Below are 18,828 nucleotides of genomic sequence, written 5' to 3' on the forward strand. Positions count from 1 at the left end.
TCTGCGGACGAGGACAGCAAAACGGAGGGTAAGAGGTGCTGGGTGAAGCCAGGGGTGATTTGGCTGCAGAACCAGGCAGAGCTGACCGTGCCCTCCTTGCCCTCCTCTGCCTTGTGAGCCGTGCTTCTTCTCAGGTGAGGTCTGCAGCTCTGAGACAAAGAAAATACTTCCACACTTCACATGTCAGCAAAGGAACATTTTGGCCTGAAGGTGTTGTAGGTGTAGAAGAGTTTACACGGGTTCAAAAAGCAGTTTTGGTGAGACAAAGCTGCATGAACACGGGCGAGGCCTGGCCCCTGCCCGGGGAGAGGGGACGCTGCGCCTCGCCGCGGGGTGCGTGGGACAGCCAGGGAGGGTGCTGCAGCCTGCCTTCAGGCTCTCAGCACTTCTCGCAATAGTAGTTAGGAATTAAGCCTTAGAGGAGCACCAGTTGTCACGAATGCTAGATGGAGCTGTGCTACTCACAAAGAACCTCCTCATTTAGGCTTTCAGGCAAGCGTTTGGACTCGGGGAACCTGCAGCACCTGGGGACTGCTGGCACTGCCAGCCCCGAGTGGGATGCAGGGAGGACAGAAGGGACCCTGAGGACAGGTGCAGCGTGGGTCCTCTCCCCGCACACCCCGACCAGGGCAGCAGCACCCGGGGCACAGCTCAAGGGAGGGCCAAGCGGGCAGAGTCCCCCCCCAGCACCGGGGCTCGCAGCCCCCCAGCCCCTGCCAGCCCCAGCCTCCCCTGTGCCTCTGCTGGAAAGACACGTGGGGGGCGAGCTCCTGCCCCAATTTCCCTACCTGGTTGCCCCCATGGCGTAGCTGTGCAGGTAACGAACACAACTGCTTCCTGCAAAGGAGAACAGAGGCAATGCTGCAGGTCACAGAGGTGACGTGGAGAGGTGCACGGGGATGCGGAGGCACCCAAACCCTCCAAGCCCCCACTCCGGTTTTACTCACAGCAGCACTGGGGGGCTGTGAGCATCCTCTGGGCTCCAGCGAGCAGGATCTGGCCCCAAACCTGTCTGTGAAGAAAGGAGGTGGCGACAAGGCTGGCAAGAAGCTCCGGCCATGCCAGCAAGGGCGCAGAGACCCGCTGGTGTTTGGGGGCAGTGGAGGGGGTCCCTGCCCCCCAGGACACCCGTGCACTTGCCCGTCCCCAACGCCCCATGAAGTGAAGTGGGATCAGGGCTGGTGGCAGCCTGCAGAGGGGCAGCGGGTGGCGGGGGGGGGCTGCCCCCAGCACAACCCTGCCCCCTCCTCTTCCTCCCGCTCGCTGGCAGCCCGGCCCCATCCATCTCGCAGCTGAAACCCAATTACGGCCCATCGCCCGCGGCGGCTGCGGCCTCGAGACGCCCATTGCATTAGCTCCAGGAGCGGTGATGGGAGCCCTGCTGGAGCCCTGCTGGAGCCCTGCCGGCCTCTGCTCTGCGGGGGGGGGGGCCGCAGCCACCCCCCCACCTCCCCACTGCCCCCAGCTCTGGCCCTGCTTGGGGTAGCTCTGCTCCCAGCTGCGGTCAGTCCGTCTGCCTGCCTGCCTTGGGACGCTGGAGGACGGACGGACAGCCGCCTGCACTGTCGGGGGGCTTGGGCTGAAGAGGGGGGCTCGGGGTTGGGATGGGCACAGGACCCCCTGCCAAGAGCAGCCAGATCCTGGCCTGCTGCTGGCTGGGAGCTCGAGGCACATTTTGAGCCACCCCTGAGAGCCTCTGTGTGCCTGGCTGAGCCCTGCCAGCCCCCAGGAGCTGCCCCAAGGGTGGCCGGGACCCCCCCCCAGCCGTGGCCACCCAGCACCAGCAGCAGACAGCAGCAGCCTGGAGCCCGCTGATTTCTGAAGTTTAATTAACCCCATCTCCCTCTTGCACAGCCTTCCCTTCCTCTGCTCAAATGCCACAAATGATCCTATGCAGATGCTAATCTGCAGAAGAAGGAAAAAAAAAAAAAAGATTCCACATTTAATTGCAGACCATAAAGACATTACAGGGTCATTAAAACACCATGAATATGGAAATGAAATCCACAGGCATCCATGCAGATAATGGCAGGGAGAAGGGAGCCGCAGGTGAAGCTGGGAGGTGGGAAGGTGGCAAGGTCGGATCCATCTCAGGGCATCATTAACCCTGCTCCCACATCCATGGTGTCACGGCCTCGCACCACGGCCCTGTGGATGCAAGGAGGGTGCCGGGACCCCCGGGCTGTGGGACCCCTGCCCCTGGCTGGCAGTGGCTGGGACAGTGAGAGCTCATTAACAGCTGGTGGGAGCTGCTGAGCAGGAAAAATTAACAGGGGCCTCGCTAATTGGAGCTGAGCCACTGGGAACCAGGGCTGCATAGGGTGTCCGGGTGCCTGGCAGGACTCTGACAGTCCACAGGGACCAGGGGTGCCTTGGGCTGGGTGGCAGGGTCCCAGTTTATGGGGCTGGAGCTGGGGGTTTCCAATGGCTGGGTGGGTAGGCAGAGCTTTGGGGCTGTTCACCAGGCCTGGGGCGCTGCCTGTGCTGCCCTCGAGGCCCCTTCGGGCACCCCAAGGAGAGGCGCAGGGCTCTGGGCCCAGCCCTTTGCTGGGGGGCTGCTGCCGGCCTGGGTGCAGGCAGAGCGGGGAGCAGCGGGAGGAGGAGGCAGGAGAAGCCGGGGGGCTCCGAAACCACCCTCGGTTTCTGCTGCCGGCATCCTGGCCCTGCAGCCCAATGGGAGGGAGCGGCAGGGAAGGCACTGGGACAGCTCCGTCCTCTCTGTCCCCTCTGTCCCCTCCATCCCCCAGCCCAGCAGGAGCAGCCAGAGCCCCACTGCTCTCCCCGGCCACAGCTCCTGCCTCTGGGAAGAGGGGGAGGAGGAGACGAGCAGATTAGAGCTCTCTCTGCATCGCCACGCGCTGAGCTGCAGAGCGAAATGTCAGCTCGCGCCCGACACAGCGCGGGGGGAGCGAGGAGCCCCCGGAGCTGCTCGCCCAGGCTGTGCCTCGCGAGGTGCTGGCAGCGGGACGGGCACCCACCGGCCCTGGGAGAGGAGGGGAGCAGGGAGAGCGTGGCCAGCCCTGGGGTGCCGCTGGCCCTGCCGCTCTCGTCCCAGCTGGCTCCATCCCAGCCCCAGCCCCAGAAACTTTCCTTCTCCGGTTCCCATGGAAACGAGGAATTTTCTTCTCCCCAAAGTTGAGCTGTCTGCTGGGGCTGTGGGGCCAGCAGTGGGCAGGAACGGGCAGTGGTGGGGCAGGCAGCAGGCAATGCCGGGACCCACCTGCCCCTGCTGAGCCCCCCAGCACCACCCCTTGGTGGAAGCTCTTGGTTGGAGTAAGGAACCCCCCCCCGCTGCCGGAGCCCCCATCCCACGGCCGCAGCCCCGTGCCAGGGGAGCAAGCTCTGTGGTTGGGCAGGGGCCGAGGAACAGGCGCAGCTGAGTCCAGCGGCAGTCAGGGCCCTGTGAACTGTGCTCTGTGCACCACATGGATGATGGCACGAGTCCCACGTCTGTACTGAGGGGAGGGGACAGCCTCGCTGCCCACCGGCCCCCAGGGAACGCCGCGGCCGTGTCCCGTGGGTGGAGGCACCGGGCCTGGGCCACAGGGCTCTCAGCGGCTCAACGCCAGGAGCTTTTTCAAGAAATAAATGTGGAGGAGACAGCTTTTGACAACAATGACTAAAACTCAGCTCTAGCAAAATTTAACTCCAAACAGGGGAATGTTCCAGGCGCTGCCGTTAGCTGTCGGCAAAAATAAACCTGCAGGTTAAACACAGCCTTTTCCTCCTGGGTGCACACGTGCGAGATGGAGAGGAGCTTCCTCCCAGGGAGGCGATAAAGCCCCCGAAATCCAGTGCAGAGCCGGGGCGTACAGCACAGGGCGCAGAGCGGCCCCCGCAGCCCTGCCCTCGCGGCCGGGGAGCTGCCGCCCCCGCCCGGCCACCGCGTCCCGGCCCCGCGGCCCCGCGCACGGCGCTGGTGCGGGGAGGGAGGCAGCTGGCGGCGCCGGGGGGCAGCCTCCCCGCAGCCTTCGCCCTCCCCGTGGGAGGTGCGAGATCTCACGCTTCGCTGCTTCGCCCCCGCGCCGCCGCCCGCCGCCCTCCCGCCCCCGGCCGGGGGGCCCCGGTGCCAAAGCGCCGCCGGGGAGGCGATGGCGCAGCGCCCGGTGCCAGCCCCGGGGGGCGACGCCGCCGGAGCTGCTCCCCCTCCGCCTGCCCCCGCCCCGCACCCCGTGTCGGTGCGGCAGCGCAGCTCCTCCCGGCGTGGGGCTCTGCCCCCGACCCAACGGCCCCGCGGCCCGACCCTGCCCTGCCCCGCCGGGACGTGTCCCCAGGCCCGGGGACGGGGTCCCCTGAGCCCCTCGGCACCGAGGGCAGCAGCGGGGCTGGGGCTGCCTCGTCCTCCCCACCACTGGCGGCCGGCACACGCACGTTCCTCCTGCAGGAGCCAGGAGGGAGATGAGAGCATCGGGGTGGCAGCAGGGGATGGCTTGTCCCCTCCTGGGGACCCACTCCTCCGCCCACCATCCCTGGCGCGCCTCCAAGCCGCGCACCCCCTTCTCCTGGGCCCAGCGCCTTCCCTCTGCTGCCACTAGCGATGGGTTTTTAATTAGTGCTCCTCTGTATATTCAGATAGCAGAAGCCCAGAATGGAAATGTACAGGTGTCCCCTTGATCCGGTTTCCATGGTTGCTGCATCGAGGTGGGGGCTACAGCTTTTTTTATTATTTAATAATTTTATTAAAGTGGCTTCTATCCGTGGCAAAGCAGGGAAGGGGGAGAACGTGGGGGAATAAAAAATGCTAGATGAGAAGGCCACATTCCCGCGGCTGGGCTTATTTGCTGTCATTCTTTTTGTCTTATTAGCAAGCATCGGTTTCCAAGATGCTCGAAGTCAAAGAGCTCGGTAACGAGATCCCAGCCCTCCGCGGTGCGCAGCCGCAGCAGCTCCGTGCGAGCACCCGCGGGGCCGCGCTGCCCGTCCGAGGAGGCACCCGCAGCAGGGGGAGCCGAGCGGGACGGCACCAGGCACCGCTGGGGCCAGAGACGGCTCTGCCTGCACATCCCCGGCCCTTAGCCCCAGCCCCAGCCCCTTCTCCACACCCCACCGTGTCCCCATCCCCGCTTCCCAGTCCCCATCCCCACCAGGTCCCCGTTCACCCCAGCCCCACGCTCACCCCCCCCCCGGGACGCCCTCACCGGCCACGGTGCTGCTGGCTCAAGGCAGCGGGCACCCCGGCGCTGGGTGCCAGGATGGCAGCCAGCTCCAGAAATTTCCTCCTGTCATCCGCACCAAATTAGTCTTGGTTCCCTCTGATGAGCTCAGCCCAGTGTATAAACTGGCACATTTGTTAGAATTAGAAGATTTAGCCCCAATCCCTGTGCAAGCAGTCAAAATCCACTGTTTGGGGATGAGGGGGCAGCTTTTGTGCAACAGGGGTTAAAAATAACCCAGAGACAGCACGGGCCCCAGGATGAAGCGGCGGCTCGGCTTGCCAAACGCGTGGAAGAAATCCCCTCTCCTCCTCGTGCTGGCAGCATCCCGCGCTGTGGCAGGCAAACACACGCGCCGATCCACAGACCTATTAGTCACCAGTAAATGTTCTTTTCTCTCCCAATTTGTTTCCCTTAAGCTCGATGTTTTCCTCTCCTGCTGCCCCGGCCTCGTTAGGTTGCAATTAAAACCAGGAATCAAAGCTGCATGGTGCAATTAGCACCACGCGCAGGACGCGGGATGCCACGGGAAGGCAGGCGGCCGCTGTTCGTGCTCGGAGCTCCCCGTCCTCCTGCGCGGCTCCGGGGCTCGCGGGGGCTGGAGCTCGGCCCGGGGGCCCGGCACACGCGGGGCCAGCAGCGGCCGGCGCCGTCCGCCAAGGTCGCTCCCTTGCTCGGAGCCCCACCAGCCCCCGCGCCTGGGAGCTGCGCTCTGGTACATCCACTCCTGAAACGAGATTAATTCTCCCAGCTGCAGGGATCATTAAACACACGGAGCAGCTCGGGAGGGAAGGGAACAGACTGGCGGCTCAGAGCCTCTGCAGCGGATTCAATCTCCTTCCTGGAGGCCGATCCTGCCGAGCCCCCGGGCTTGTGCTGCATCCCCCAGGGACGGGGCAGCGGCCAGGCAGGACCCGGAGCCGCCACCGCCCTGGCTCCCCGGCCCACCTCGGGGTGCAGGGGATGGACCCGTGCCGCCGGCGCCCCGCTCCCGGGCGGGCGAGCGCAGCGCCAGGCGCCGTGCCCGGCTCCGGCACAAAGGCTCGGCGGCAGCGCCCGGCCGGGGGCATTGTCGGTGCCCGGCGAGGCGCGGCGGCGGCCGCGAGCCAGCGGCAGGGGCAGAGCTGGCACGGAGGGACCCGATCCCGCATCGCCCCCAGGCCGGGCCGCGGAGCTGCCGCACGGGACGGGTCCGGCACAGCGGCCGTGCCTGCACAGGGCGGAAGGCGGCCGGGCTTCACCCGTGGGCTGGGGAGGAGGCAGGGACCCAGAGCCGTCAGAGACCCCGCGCCCCCGGAGCTGCCCCCACCCCTCCTCCCTGCTGACAGGGGCACAGCCCACGCGGACGCAGCCCCGTCGTTTGAAACGGCGAGTAACAAGTGAGCACAGGCAGCAGAGGTAGCGAAGCATATGGCAGGTGCTGGAGTTTATTCCTGTCGGTGAGTGTCAGCAGCGACAGACGGCCGGGGGCGGCGCAGCGAGAGCTGTTGGTAGCGCCCGTGCCACTCAGCCCCGTGGCCGCCGCAGCTGTGGTGACGATGGGGACCCTGATGGCCCTTCCACATGCTGCCGGGGGCGTCCCGCGTGCCACAGGAGCGGTGTGCGGCAACGCTCCCGGGGTGCCCAGCATCTGCACCAGCCTCTGCACCGAGCAGGGCGAGCGGCCGCCCCTCACCCCCGCTGCCGCCCCCCCCGGTCCCGGCGGGTGCAGGGAGGGCCCCGGTGGCACCGAGGTAGCCGGGCCCGAGCGAGCAGCCTGGCTGGTGGGCCTGATCCCACCACCCAATGCCCCTGTGGCTGCAGGCAGCCAGCCAGTGGCAGTGGGAGGAAAACAGAGTGCTCCAAAACCACGCGGACAGCAGCGTGGGGCAGGATCCCCCCGAGCTGTACCTCGGGATGGGGCCAGGCCAGAGGGGCTGCAGCACAGGGCGCTCCCGGGGCTTGCAGCGGTGCCTGGTGGGGTGGGCACTGAGCTGGTCCCCACGGGGTCAGGACAGGACAGGACCAAAGCAGCCTCTCCCACTGCAACTGCCAAAAGGCCGGCGATGCTCGGTGGGAGGGCAGGCAGGATGTGAACAGCTTCCTCCTGCCCCTAGAGCCTAAGCCTCCGTCTGCTCAGACACGGAGCGAGCAGCAGCGTGAGCAGGGCTGGGAAAGGGAGTGGGGCTGAGGCGCTGGCAAGCAGAGCCAGGAAATCCAGAATCCAGGCTGACACTTCGTCTTTAACTCCTACTGTTGTGACAAACAGCGGCGCAGGCAGCTCTGTTTAAGGACACTCCGCCAGCATCAACTTCGCATTTCTTGGCTCCTCACCGGTGTCTCGGCGCTGTGCTTCCAGAGGGTGGCCAGAGCCCCACTGCACCCCTCGGAGGAGCCCAGCAGCGCTCGGTGCCTCACCCGCAGGCTCTTCCTGCCACAGCTAGCATCTCAGCACTCCCCTGCATCGCTACTGAGCCTCAGTTTCCCCTTTGGGACTTGGGGACCCAGGCGGGGTAAGAAGCGAGGCAGGAGCAGCCCTGCCTCCCAGCAGTGGGGCTGGAAGGGCTGAGCCTGTTCCCCCCGCCAGCATCGTCCACAGCCCATCCCAGGCAGCCCAGGGACAGCCCCAGCACACGCTTGGCCAAGCACCATCTTTCCCCTGGCACAGGTGAAATAAATACTCGCTGAGCAGCACATCACCTGCTGCTCCACTCCGCCCTGCTCCTGGTCCTGCTAATTGCAGCGTTCTCACTTCACACTGATGGGCTTGATAAGATTAGTGATTACAGAAATCTCATACGGCAATTGGATTGAATTGGGAGCTGTGTGAAGGAAATTGGACTGAGCTGCAAATAGGAATTAATTATAACCTGGCAGCGGTGAGAGTCGAGGGTTCGAGTATATGTCTGTCTGTATATTTACACGCTGCCTGGTGCCACCTCTGGCTTTGTCCTGGCTGCGAGGGGTGCTGAGGGCTTCAGCGCGGTGCGATGCGGCCCCACCTCCGCTCCACAGGCTCACGGCCGGGACAAGCTCAGCAGCCCCCGGGCCGCCACGAGCGTGCAGGGGGCGGGCGTGGGGGGGCTGCCCGCTCGCCCCCCGCTGCAGCCGCGCGTGGCCGCGGCCCCTCCCGGGGCGAGCGCTGCCCGCGGCTCCCGGCCCTCCCCGCTCCGCCGCCTGGCAGCGGGCGCCGTTCTCTCTGCATCGCCATGGCAATGCCAGGCGAGCTCCGCGCGGCGCGGCCACCGCGGTCCCTGGGCACTGCCCGCGCCGCTGGAGGCGGCCCCGCTCCCGACTCCCGGCTCCCGGCCGCAGGCAGGACCCCGGCGGCCACGGGGCGGCCGCTGCCCCGCGAGGAGCCCGCGGCAGGAGGTGCGTCCCCCTGCCCGAAATCTGGGGGGCGGGTGGGGGGAGAGCCAAGCTCTGACTGCCCCCCCGCACCAGCTCGACCTCTGCCAGCACCCCCGCAGCACCCGGAGCCCTCCCAGCACCCGGAGCCCTCCCAGCTCCAGCCCCCCCACCAGCACCAGCCCCCCCACCAGCACCCCACGCCGGAGCTGTAATGCCGGCAGAGGCTGCGGGCACCGCGCAGAGATCAGCCAGCGGCCCCAAATTGCTGTATCGATCGGTGCCTGTCTGCACTGATATTAAAGTGTTTGCCAGCAGCTGCTGGCGTTTAACAAATCCTCCCGTCTGCTTTGTTTATGCCATTTTTTTCCCTCCCACCTGGGCCTACTTGATGCTTTGGACATGCTGCAAACATTTCACAGGTAGCCTTTAAAACTCCAGCAGGCAGCTGGAAAAGAGGAGGTCACTGGAGACAGAGAGGAGAGGTCGGGAGAAATCCCTCGCACTGCAGAGCAGCCACGGTGCTTTCCTTTCCCCCTCGCCTCCCGAGGGACGCGTTCTCCCTGAGCACAGCCCCTGGGGCTTCGCCTGTCCCGCAGCTCCGCGTGTCCAGGCCCCGGGTCCGAGCCCCGTGCTCGTGTTCATCCCAGGCCCCCCCAGCCCACGTAGCCGGGGCGGGTGGGGAGCCCGAGGCGGCACCTCCTGCCCGCTCCCTGCCTTCCTGGGGCAGGATCCGTGCCCTGGCCCCAGGTGCTTGTCAGGCTGCCAGCCTCAAAGTGCGAGAGCAAAGATCACCCGGAACAGCAAAATCACCCGAGCGTGAGCCGGTGGCACCGGCAGCGCTGCCAGCCCCGGGGACACCCCAGCGGCTGCTGCTCCCGTGCTGCTCCCTGAGGCCTCGCAGCGCCGCGGGGCCGAACGGAGCCGCCCGGTGTCCGCGTCCCCGGGGCCTGAGGAGCGCGGTCTGCCTCGGGCAGGCTTGGGACCCCGCGGGCAGCTCCCTCCGGCTTCGTGTCTGGCCCGGAGCGGCTGCGAGGCTGTGCGGGACCCGGTTCACCTCCGCTCCCCCCCCCCGGTAGCAGCGGGAGCCTCGCCCCCCGCCCCCCGCGCCGTGAGGACGGATGCTCGCAATAAGGCGAGGAGCGAGCGTGCCGCAGGGAGCCCGATGCTCGCGTGCAGCCGGGGCGTGCTCGGGGGGGGGGCCGCGCCGTGCCCCGCGCCCGCGGCCCCCCCGGGACGGTGCCGGTCCCGCAGCGGCAGCACGGAGCCGGGGAGCGACCCCGGTGGGGCCGGGGCAGCCCCGCGGCCCCCGCAGCGGGACCGGGCGGCCGAGGGGTTGCCAAGCAACGGGAAGAAGCTTTGGGGTTTGGTTTTTTTTTTTTTTTTTTTTTTTTTTTTTTTTTTTTTGTGTGTGTGTGTGGTGTGGTTTTTTTTTGGAACCAGCAGCTGCATCAGAGCAGGGTGGGGGCTGTGGGGCTGCCCGACGGCACTCGGGGCTCCCCCAGCCCCGACAGCACCCAAACACCTGCAGGAGAAAAGCGATCGGTGTGGCTCGGCTCAGCCTTGCCCCAGCCAAGGGCCCAGAGCATCGGCCCCAGCACCCCCCTGCCCACCCCTGGACCCCCCCTCGGCCCCCGGCAGCCTCCAGCACAAAGCCCAGTGCCCGACCCCAGCTCGGGGCCAGTCCCGACTGCTGGAAGCTGCGTTTCTCTCCCCCACAACTCGGTTTCTAATTCAGAGCTACATCTTCCCCCACAAGACGTCCCCCTGCGCCCCTCTGACTGTTTGCTCTGCATGTTGAATACTTTCCAGGGATTTCTGGTGTTTTGAGGCTGACCCATCCACATCTAGCTCAGCCTAACTTAATCAGCCGCCTTTTATTGCTGACTGCTGTAGCTTTTACACCTCTAGAAAAAGAACTACTTAAATTTCCTGGCACCTGCCATGCTCTCGCCGTGCTGCTTTCTCTGCTCTGTGGGGGCCGGAGGAGAGAGGGCGGATCTGTGTAGTGCTCCTATTCTTTATTTCTACTAAAAATGACAAATTATTAGAGTGGTGGAAATTAGAAAAATGGCATTTAGGTAACAGACAAACCTCCCTCTTTTCTTTCATGGCCTCTGGTTAAAAGCAGATTTAGAGATGGAAGGCGGGGGAAAAAATAAGCTGGAAAGTCTGTTGGACGCACATGGCTGGGCGGGGGGCTCCCCGAGGGGCAGATCCAGCGCAGGGGCTGGGGGCTGAGCTGTGAAGGACTCAGAGCAGGGGCACGGGGGCTTCCACCTCGGTGCTGCTGTGGGGCTGGTGCCAGGACAGCCCCATTGGAACAGCGCTGCGTGCCCAGCCCAGGCTGATGGGCTCGGCGGGGGGGCACGGCTGCGGGGAGAGGAGCGGCTGCCCCCGTGATACTGCCATTGGCACCCCTATGGCACGGGTGGGGACAAGAGCTGGAGCTCCCCATCACCACATCGTCCCCGGAGGACTGCTCCCGCTGCTGCCCGGGCATGTTGGGGTGTCCCCAAAGCACCTGCAGCTCCACAGGACAGAGCTGGTGGGGAGAGGCAGCATCACGAGGAGAGGTCACTGCTGCACGGATGGGGCTCTGCAGGGGCCCTGCCCTGCTTCCCCACCGCTCCCCATCACGGGGGACCTGGCACAGGCCTGAGGTGGTGCCGGTGGCTCGGCCCTGGTACTGCCCAGCAGCTGCAACCATGGAAAGCAAGGGAACACCAAGAGCTGGGGTACCACCCGCATCTGGTTTAGAAATGCCTTTATTGCACTAGAAAGGGGAAGTCATCTGTAAACAAACATTCCATTCAGGTATTAATATATTTTTTCACTCCAAAAAATGCGTCATTAAATCCAGCCACAGAAATATCAAAGCAGGAACATTAGAAAAGAGCTACAGGGAGGAAGGACCCCACCATGCCACACTCCTGGCCCCACATCCACCCACCCGGCACAGCACGGCACACCCTGGGGCTCAGCACCACGCTCTGGTGAGGCAGCCCCGGGACAGGCAGGGGGGATGGCACCAGCTGCCGGGCCCTTGGGTCTTCCCCTGGGGCCAGCCCCAAGCCAAGGAGCAGTCCTGGGCCCTGCTCTCAGCCTCCCCCCCTCCCCAGAGCCAAAGGCACACAGCACAGCTCTGCCGAGGGGTGGCCGTGGCACCCCCAGCCCTTTGTGGGCACCGAAACGTTTGCACCGGTCCTGTCTCCAGCCCCTGGGTGCCCCCAGATGTGCCTCATGGTGCCCTGGGGTCCCCACCAGCCCTGGTGCAGGAGGTTCCCCCCCAGGTCCCATCCCAGCCCTCACAGCCCCCTGCTCGCCCCCCGGCTGAGCCCAGGCCCCGCGGGGCAGGAGGGAGGGCGGGGGCAGGCGCCCCTTGGTCGGTGCTGGGGCAGGAAGCAGCAGGTGGGAAATCCCCTGCGACAGGGCTGCGCCTGCTCCTCACGTCCTGCACGGTTTGTTTTCATCCACAAGCTCGAAAAACAGCCACGGTCACCCCAAATCCCCCCGACATGCAAACATCACGCTATCAGAACCATGCCTCGCGTACCTGGAACATATTTACAGACAGAAGTAAAACGCGCTGGGAAAGATCAGCCTCAGATATAAATAGCCAACACTGAAATCTGCCATCTGCTGCAAAGGACAAGGAAGGAACATCAACCGCCACCAACAGAGGTTAACACAGAGGGACACGTGTGTGCGTGTGTCCACGCGTGCTGGGACGGGGCAGAGGAGCGCTGCTATTTCTGCTCCCTTCCACAAAAACATGCAGGAACCCAATGCGATAGGCAACACCACACCAACAACAACGAGGTGGCTGTTTTACCCACCCGCAGACACCCCAACCTGCATTTCCCCCTCTCGGTGTCCCTGGCCGGGTGGGACAGGACAGGGTGGGGGCAGCGATGGGGGCGCCCACTCCCCCGGGGAGAGCTGCAGGGCCAGCACAGACCCTTTTGGGGTCCAGGTCCCCCCTAGGGCTGCATCTCCCCCTCCCAGGGGGTGCAGACACTCACAAGCCCCCAAGCACCCACAGGTGGGTGGGCAGCAAAGGGGAAGGGAGCTCATTGCCTCCGCCTGCTGCCCTTCCCCAGTGCCACCCAGGTGCATGGCCACCAGTGCTCAGCAACTGCTGGGACACCCACCCAGTACCCGTGCCCACCCATGCACCCGGGGCAGGGGGTGCTGGGCCCCCATCTGGCAGCGCCAGCCCCTGGCAGCCCCTGCCTGGGTTTGGGCAGACCCAAATGCCCCTAAAGCTCCTGGAGCTGTCACCCATGGGGGGGGGGTCAGCAGCGGACGGCATCGCTCAAGGCAGGAAGGCATCCCCAGAGGCTGCGGGTGTTGGGCAGAGACAACCTGCGTGCCCTGCGCAGGCCCAGGAAGGGTCCAGGAAAGGCTCAGAAAGACCACGGGTCCCAGCCAGTCCCCGGGCTGCCTCCCAGGACCCCCAGGCTGGGTCTTGGGTCACCTCTGCAGTATTTTCCCTGCAGTCTCCAAGACTACGAACTTGACTTTTAAATTAAAGTCGAGATCCACGCCATCGCCTCGCTCCGGGAGCTGAGGCTTTGAGGGAAGCAGCAATAAGTATGCTACGGGGATCTACCCACCTCCGAGCTGTGTGCCGGCCAGCTGGAGACCGCAGAACCCAGGGAGGGAAGAGCCCAGCAGGTGACATCCATCCTTCCCGATGGGGACAGGGCCTGCGGCTCCCGCTGGGCGCCAGGAGCCGCAGCCCCAGGAGCGGAGCTGGGAGGGGACGGAGGGGAGAGGCTGCGGCTGCCGCGGGGGGGCTGACGCTGGCAGCGCCCCACGGTGGGACCGCGCCCAGGGACCCGGCCCTCCGTACCCGAGACCCGCCACGGCCCCGGCCCTCCTCTGGGGGGGCCCCTCTGAACCCTCTGCCAGAGGGGCCAGGGCTGGCCCCTGCCCTCCCGCGCCCCAGCCCCACGGGCGAGCTCCCTCCGGGGCTGCCTACAGGCCAGCCAGGAGGGTGGTGAGCGGGAGCTCCTTCTCCCCCAGCAGCGTGTCCCGCTTCAGGCTGCTGCCCTTGTTGACCACCTTCAGCTTCAGGGACAGCTTCCTGACGTGGCCAGGGCCCAGCCCGTCGAAGAAGAAGTCCTCGTTGAAGCTGGGGTTGCGGCTGTTCTTGACGATGGTGCTGCGCTGCTTCTGCAGCTTCCCGGGGTTGAGGCACAGCGAGACGCAGCAGTTGATGCTGCGCACGTCGACCAGGGCGTCGTAGAGGTCCTCGGCAGAGATGAGCCGCACGCGGAGACGGGCGTTGGAGGGGTCGTAGTCGGCGGCCAGGCGCAGGCTGCCACCCCGGCTGAGGCGCAGGCTGTGCTCGCGGTTTCGGCCCTGCGGCAGGTCCAGGGCTGCCGGCGGCTGCCCCCCCGCCGGGGCGCTCCTGGCGCGGCGCTGGGCGCTGGGGCTGGTGTCGGCCGAGCTGTCGTCGGTGGACAGCGAGCTGTTGCGGGCCACCGAGTGCTTCAGCTTGATGACCTTGGACTGGCTCTCCTGGCTGAAGATCTTCAGCAGGGAGACCGAGCGGGAGAGCAGCGGGGAGCCGAAGGGCGAGGACTCGGCTGAGGAGCACGTGTCGCTCTCGCCGCCGCTGAAGTAGCGGCCGGGGTGCATGAGGGCTGCCCCCAGGTCGGCGGGCGCCCGGGACCCGCTCTCACCATTGAGCTTGGCCCTGCGCTGGGCACTGGGGGAGGTGGCTGGCGAGGGGCAGAGGCTGCTGTGCTCGCTGTGGAAGAGCGATTCTTTGCGCCGCGTGTGGGGGCTCTCCACCAGCGTGGCGAAGCCGTAGGAGGTCTGCGCCTTGGGCACGTAGGGCAGCGACATGGCCGTCTGCGCCTGCGGGTCTGCGTTGGTGCCAAAGCCCCCCTCAGCCGTCCAGTCCTCGGCGCTCTCGATCTGGATGATGTGCCGGCCGGTCGCCTTCGGCCGGGGCCGGCTGGGCGGCCGGGGGCTGCGCGGCGGCTTGCGCCCCGCCAGGTCCTGCTCTGAGGCGGAGGGACCCACGGCTGGCGGCGCAGGGGGCTCGGAGCCCTCGGCCTCAGCAGGCGCCGCGCTCAGCTTGGGCGGGATGAAGAAGTCGGGGATCTTGTCGGGGGTGAGGACGTTGCTGTAGCGGGAACCCCGCGGGGACTCCTCGGGCCCCGCGCCCCGGGAGCCGCCGTTCTCCGCCACGCCGCGCAGCCGCTCCAGGAGCCACATCTCGCCGCCGGCTGCGGGGCTGGAAGAGACCCGATGGGAAGCGCCGTCACCGGGGGCCGGGCACCGGCACGCCGGGAGCCGCCAGCCCGGCGCGCGACGGGGACGAGGCTGGGGAAGGATCCGGCCGCACCGGGGGCACCGGGACCCGCCGGTCCCAGGGGAGGGACGGGGACGAGAGGGACGGGGGGGAACCGGCCGCGCCGCGGGACACCGCGACCGGCACCCGGCAGCCCGGGGGTGGGGACGGGGGTGGGGAGGGAGCCGCCGCGCCGCGCCGACGGGCACCGGGACGCACCGGGACCCGCCGGACCCCGCAGCGCACGGCGGAGCCGACGGGACGGGACGGGACGGGACGGGACGGGAGGGACGGGACACCCGCCCCACCGGGAAGTTGCCGTTCACCGTTACCGGAGCCACCGCACCTGGACCGGAGCCGCCGCCGCCGCCGCAGCCTGCCGGGCGCGGACGCGCTTTTATAGGGCCGGGGCGGCCCCGCGCTCCCCGCCGCGCCGCCGCCGTATTCCTCCGAGCGCGGCGCCCCCGCTTTTCCCCGCGCCGCGCCGGGCCCCCCCCGAGCTGCTGCGCGGGGCCGCGGCGGGCAGGGGTCAGCCCGCAGGGGGCGGGCGGCGGGGCCGACCCCCGTCGGCCGCCCCGGGCACGGTCCCCGCTCCGGCCCCCGGCCGCCTCCAGACCGAGGAGCGGGACCCCCGGCTGCCCGGCCCCCGGGACCCTCCCACCGTGTGCCCGCGGGGACGCCGGGACCGGGCCGGGACCCCCGAGCCGGCAGCAGCCCCGCTGTGCCCCCGGGTCCCCCCCGCCCTGGGCCAAGCCAGGAGCCCCCCGAGGATGGAGCCCCCCGGTATCACGGCGCGCTCCCCCCCCCCACCCACCCGAGCTCTCGAGCTCATCAAAGCGCCGAACAAAGCCAACAGCACTCCAAGGAGCTCAGAGCTCAAGGACCCGCTGAGAGCATCAAGTGGTTTAATGCCGTGGAGGGAGGCTCGGGGGAGGCAGCGCCGCACGGCACGCGTTTGGCTGACACCTGGCAGGGGGGCGCGGGGCAGGACACGGCCCGGTGGTGCTGGGAGCACAGGGGGCGAAACGTCAGGGGGTCCAGGGAGCATCGCTGCGGGCACAGAGCAGCCGAGTGGGCAGGCGACCTTCAGGCCAGGATGATCAGCCCCAGCACGGGCGCCCTGTGGATTTATAACCCTGGGGACGGTGGTGCTCCAGGCAGGATGGGGACAGCGTTTGTTTCTCCCGGGTGCCTGCCCTGGGGCGCTGCCAGGCTGCGGGGAAGGCTCCGTTCTCCTCGCGACCAGCCCACGACAGCAAAGGGCTTGATGTAATCACCAGAAACGAAGGCCCGGCTTGGTGATCTCACTCAGCGCAGGTTGCTGCAGCCAAGCACTGTGCGAGAGGTGGGAGGTCTCGGCTCCCTCCGCATCCTGCCTCTGAGCTGATGAAAAGAGAAGGATGCGCCGAGCCCAGCAAGGGCCGGCAGCCTGCTCTGGCTGCGCCTGGGAGAGGCGGGGAGGGAGAAGGTGCCCCGGGGCTGGGAGAACAGCCGTCCCCTCCCTGGCTGCTTGCTGCTTTCTGCGCTGCCTGGTGTCTCTGCTGGGCTCTCCTCCCCCATGTGAGGCCCCTCCCAGCACCCTGGGGGTGCTCCCTGCAGGGCAGGCACCACGGCTTCAGAGATCCTTGGGGCATCGCCCTGCTTGGTGGGGAGCAGTAATGCTGGCAAAGCAGTGGCCTTCACCTAAGGGGAGCTTGGCACAAATCTGGGAGAAGCCACAGGGACGTGGCAAGCAGGGTGTGGGGGTGCAGGAGTGGGGCTGGGCTGGGGCTTCTCACTGAGGAGGGGAGATGGCAGCGTTATGGCTGGACCAGGGGTTGGCACTGCACGGCGTCCAGTCCGGGGTCTGGCTGGGGGGCAGAGGGTGAAGAAAGAGAGAGAGGATGAGGAAGCTCAAGGAAAAGGGAGATGGTGAACAAAGGCTGGTGTTTACCTTTCCTCCACCCTTGTGCAACAGGAGGTAAATAAGGTGCAGAAATGGTTGAGTTCCCCAGAGATAACAAAGAGCGCTGGAGCTGGGCCAGCCCTGCCCGCACACTTGGCTTGGGGCCAGCGGTCCCTGGGGTGTGGAGGGGGAGCAGGGTGCTGAGCGTCTGCACTGAGCTCACCTGGTCCTGGTGCGCGGCTGGGGCAAGAGCAGGGCGGCAGCGATGGGCAAAGCCACGGAGAGCTCGAGTGCCCCGGGTCTCAGCGGAGGGGCAGCGGGAGTGCCCCGTGCACACAGCAGGAGCTGGCGCTGGGGCACGTGGCGGGGACGTGGGGTGTGCCCAGGCACCCGTGCTGGCAGCCAGCCCTGCTCCGGTACGGGGCTCGGGACCAGCGCTCGCCTCCAGCGCCGCGTTGCCACAGTCACTGCGCGTAGAGGGAGGTGCCAGACCACAGCCAGAAGTGGGCAGAGAACAAATGCTTGCAGGCCAGGAGAAAACAATTCTCCAGCGCCTCCAAAGCAAGCTCTGGACCACCGGGCAGCACTGAGCAGAGCAAGGCTGGATGGGGGCCCTTTCCCCTCCTGCCTCCTCCGTGGGGCTGGGACAACGCAGCTCCCTGTGGCTGCAGGCGGGGGGGGGAACCACGAGGCCCCATCTTGGGCTCCAGAGCTGCCTTCCCTGAGCAGCATGATGGGGGGCGTGGGGATGGGCGAGGGTTAGTGGGGCGGGCGGGGGTCCCTCGGGCTGGGCTGGAGGGCGCTGGAGGGGAGCAGCATCCAGCAAGGCCTGGGCACGGTGCAGTGGGGCAGGGATGCCCGGCTGGGGACAGGGAGAGGGCTGGGGACAGAGACAGGGCTGGGGACGCGCCTGGCAGAGCCGACAGTGTGCTACCATCTGCTGGAGGCTGGGAAGCAGAGCCCCGTGTCCCCCCCCCAGCCACGGGGAGCCCCCAGGGACAGCAGCACGGCCCCGGCCCCCCCAGCCCAGCCCAGCAGTGGGGCTGCTCCGGGGGTGCAGAGCGCAGAGAAAGAAATCCAATTTCAGCTGCGGCCCTCCCGGGAACTGGTGCTCCAATTGCATTATTCATGTCCATACGTAACTCAATAAAGGCCTCATATTTAATTGTTTTTTGTTTCAAGAGCGCTGCCGCTGCGTGGCTCCCAGCCCACCTCCCCACACCGCAGGGTCCTGCCTCTGTGCCGGGGCTGGGGGGCTCGGGGGGCCGTGCACCACCTGCGGTGCAGTGATCGGCCTGGACAACCTCAATCAAGGTGGGTAAATACCCCCAAAACCACCGTGCCAGCCCTGCCAGTGCCTCCTCACAGCCTCTCTGGCAGCCGAAAGGCTGGGTGCGGAGCGGCGGCAGCTGGTGCGCGGCGCAGGCTTGTTCCTCGCAGCAGAGAAGCGAGCAGGGGCTCTCGCTGCCTTTTCCTGCCTCTGCTATTGAGGGAACAGTGCAATTATCTTTGCAGACGCATTACTACATGACAAAAAATAGCAGCCGAGATGGAAGCGCTGCATCCCTGTAGATATTCGACTATCAATGGAAAATTACACATTCATTACCAGGCTTTATTTAGGCACTGACTTTATTCATTGACTCACCCAGCACCCCGCCGGCCCCTCAGCCGGAGGACGTCCCCCGAGGGGTGACCCCACTCCCCTGGGGCTGCCAGCTCCAGCTCTGGGCACAGCGAGCGGGGGGCAACCAGTGGGGCCCCGTGGACGTCGGTGCTGGAGCTGTCCTGGAGCCTGGCCTGGAGCCCGCTGCGGCCCCGCCGTGCCCGGGGTTTGCAGCCAGAGGCCCACCGGGGCCGGGGCTCTGTGGCCGTGGGGGACCCGACCCCCCAGCAGCCCTGCTCTGCCCCTGGCTCCGAAAGCCTTGCGTGCCTCCCGCAGCCCCTGGGCTCCAGCAGGGCTCCTGGTGCCTTTGCCAATCCCAGCCAAAAGCCTTTTTTATCTCCCAGCTCAGCCCCGCAGGACCCAGCCCCGCGCACCCCAGCCCTGGAAGCACACCCCGGGGCTCGGAGGCAACGCGTGCCCACGGGCAGCTGCAGGGTGCGGCCACCGAGGTGCGACCGGCCGGGAGCTGGCGGTGATGGAGAAGCTG

General features: G+C 66.9%; 1 protein-coding gene across 1 annotated transcript; it reads right to left on the bottom strand.

Annotated features, from left to right (window-relative positions):
- Window positions 1–13,463: 13,463 nt before the first annotated feature.
- On the bottom strand, window positions 13,464–14,714 carry C2CD4C (C2 calcium dependent domain containing 4C). Its single transcript, XM_032203876.1, has one exon. It carries the CDS (start codon window positions 14,712–14,714, stop codon window positions 13,464–13,466), a length of 1,251 nt encoding a protein of 416 aa, XP_032059767.1.
- Window positions 14,715–18,828: the final 4,114 nt, after the last annotated feature.

This window comes from Aythya fuligula, chromosome 26 (genome assembly GCF_009819795.1).
Source record: "Aythya fuligula isolate bAytFul2 chromosome 26, bAytFul2.pri, whole genome shotgun sequence".
In the NCBI taxonomy this organism is placed as follows: Eukaryota; Metazoa; Chordata; class Aves; order Anseriformes; family Anatidae; genus Aythya; species Aythya fuligula.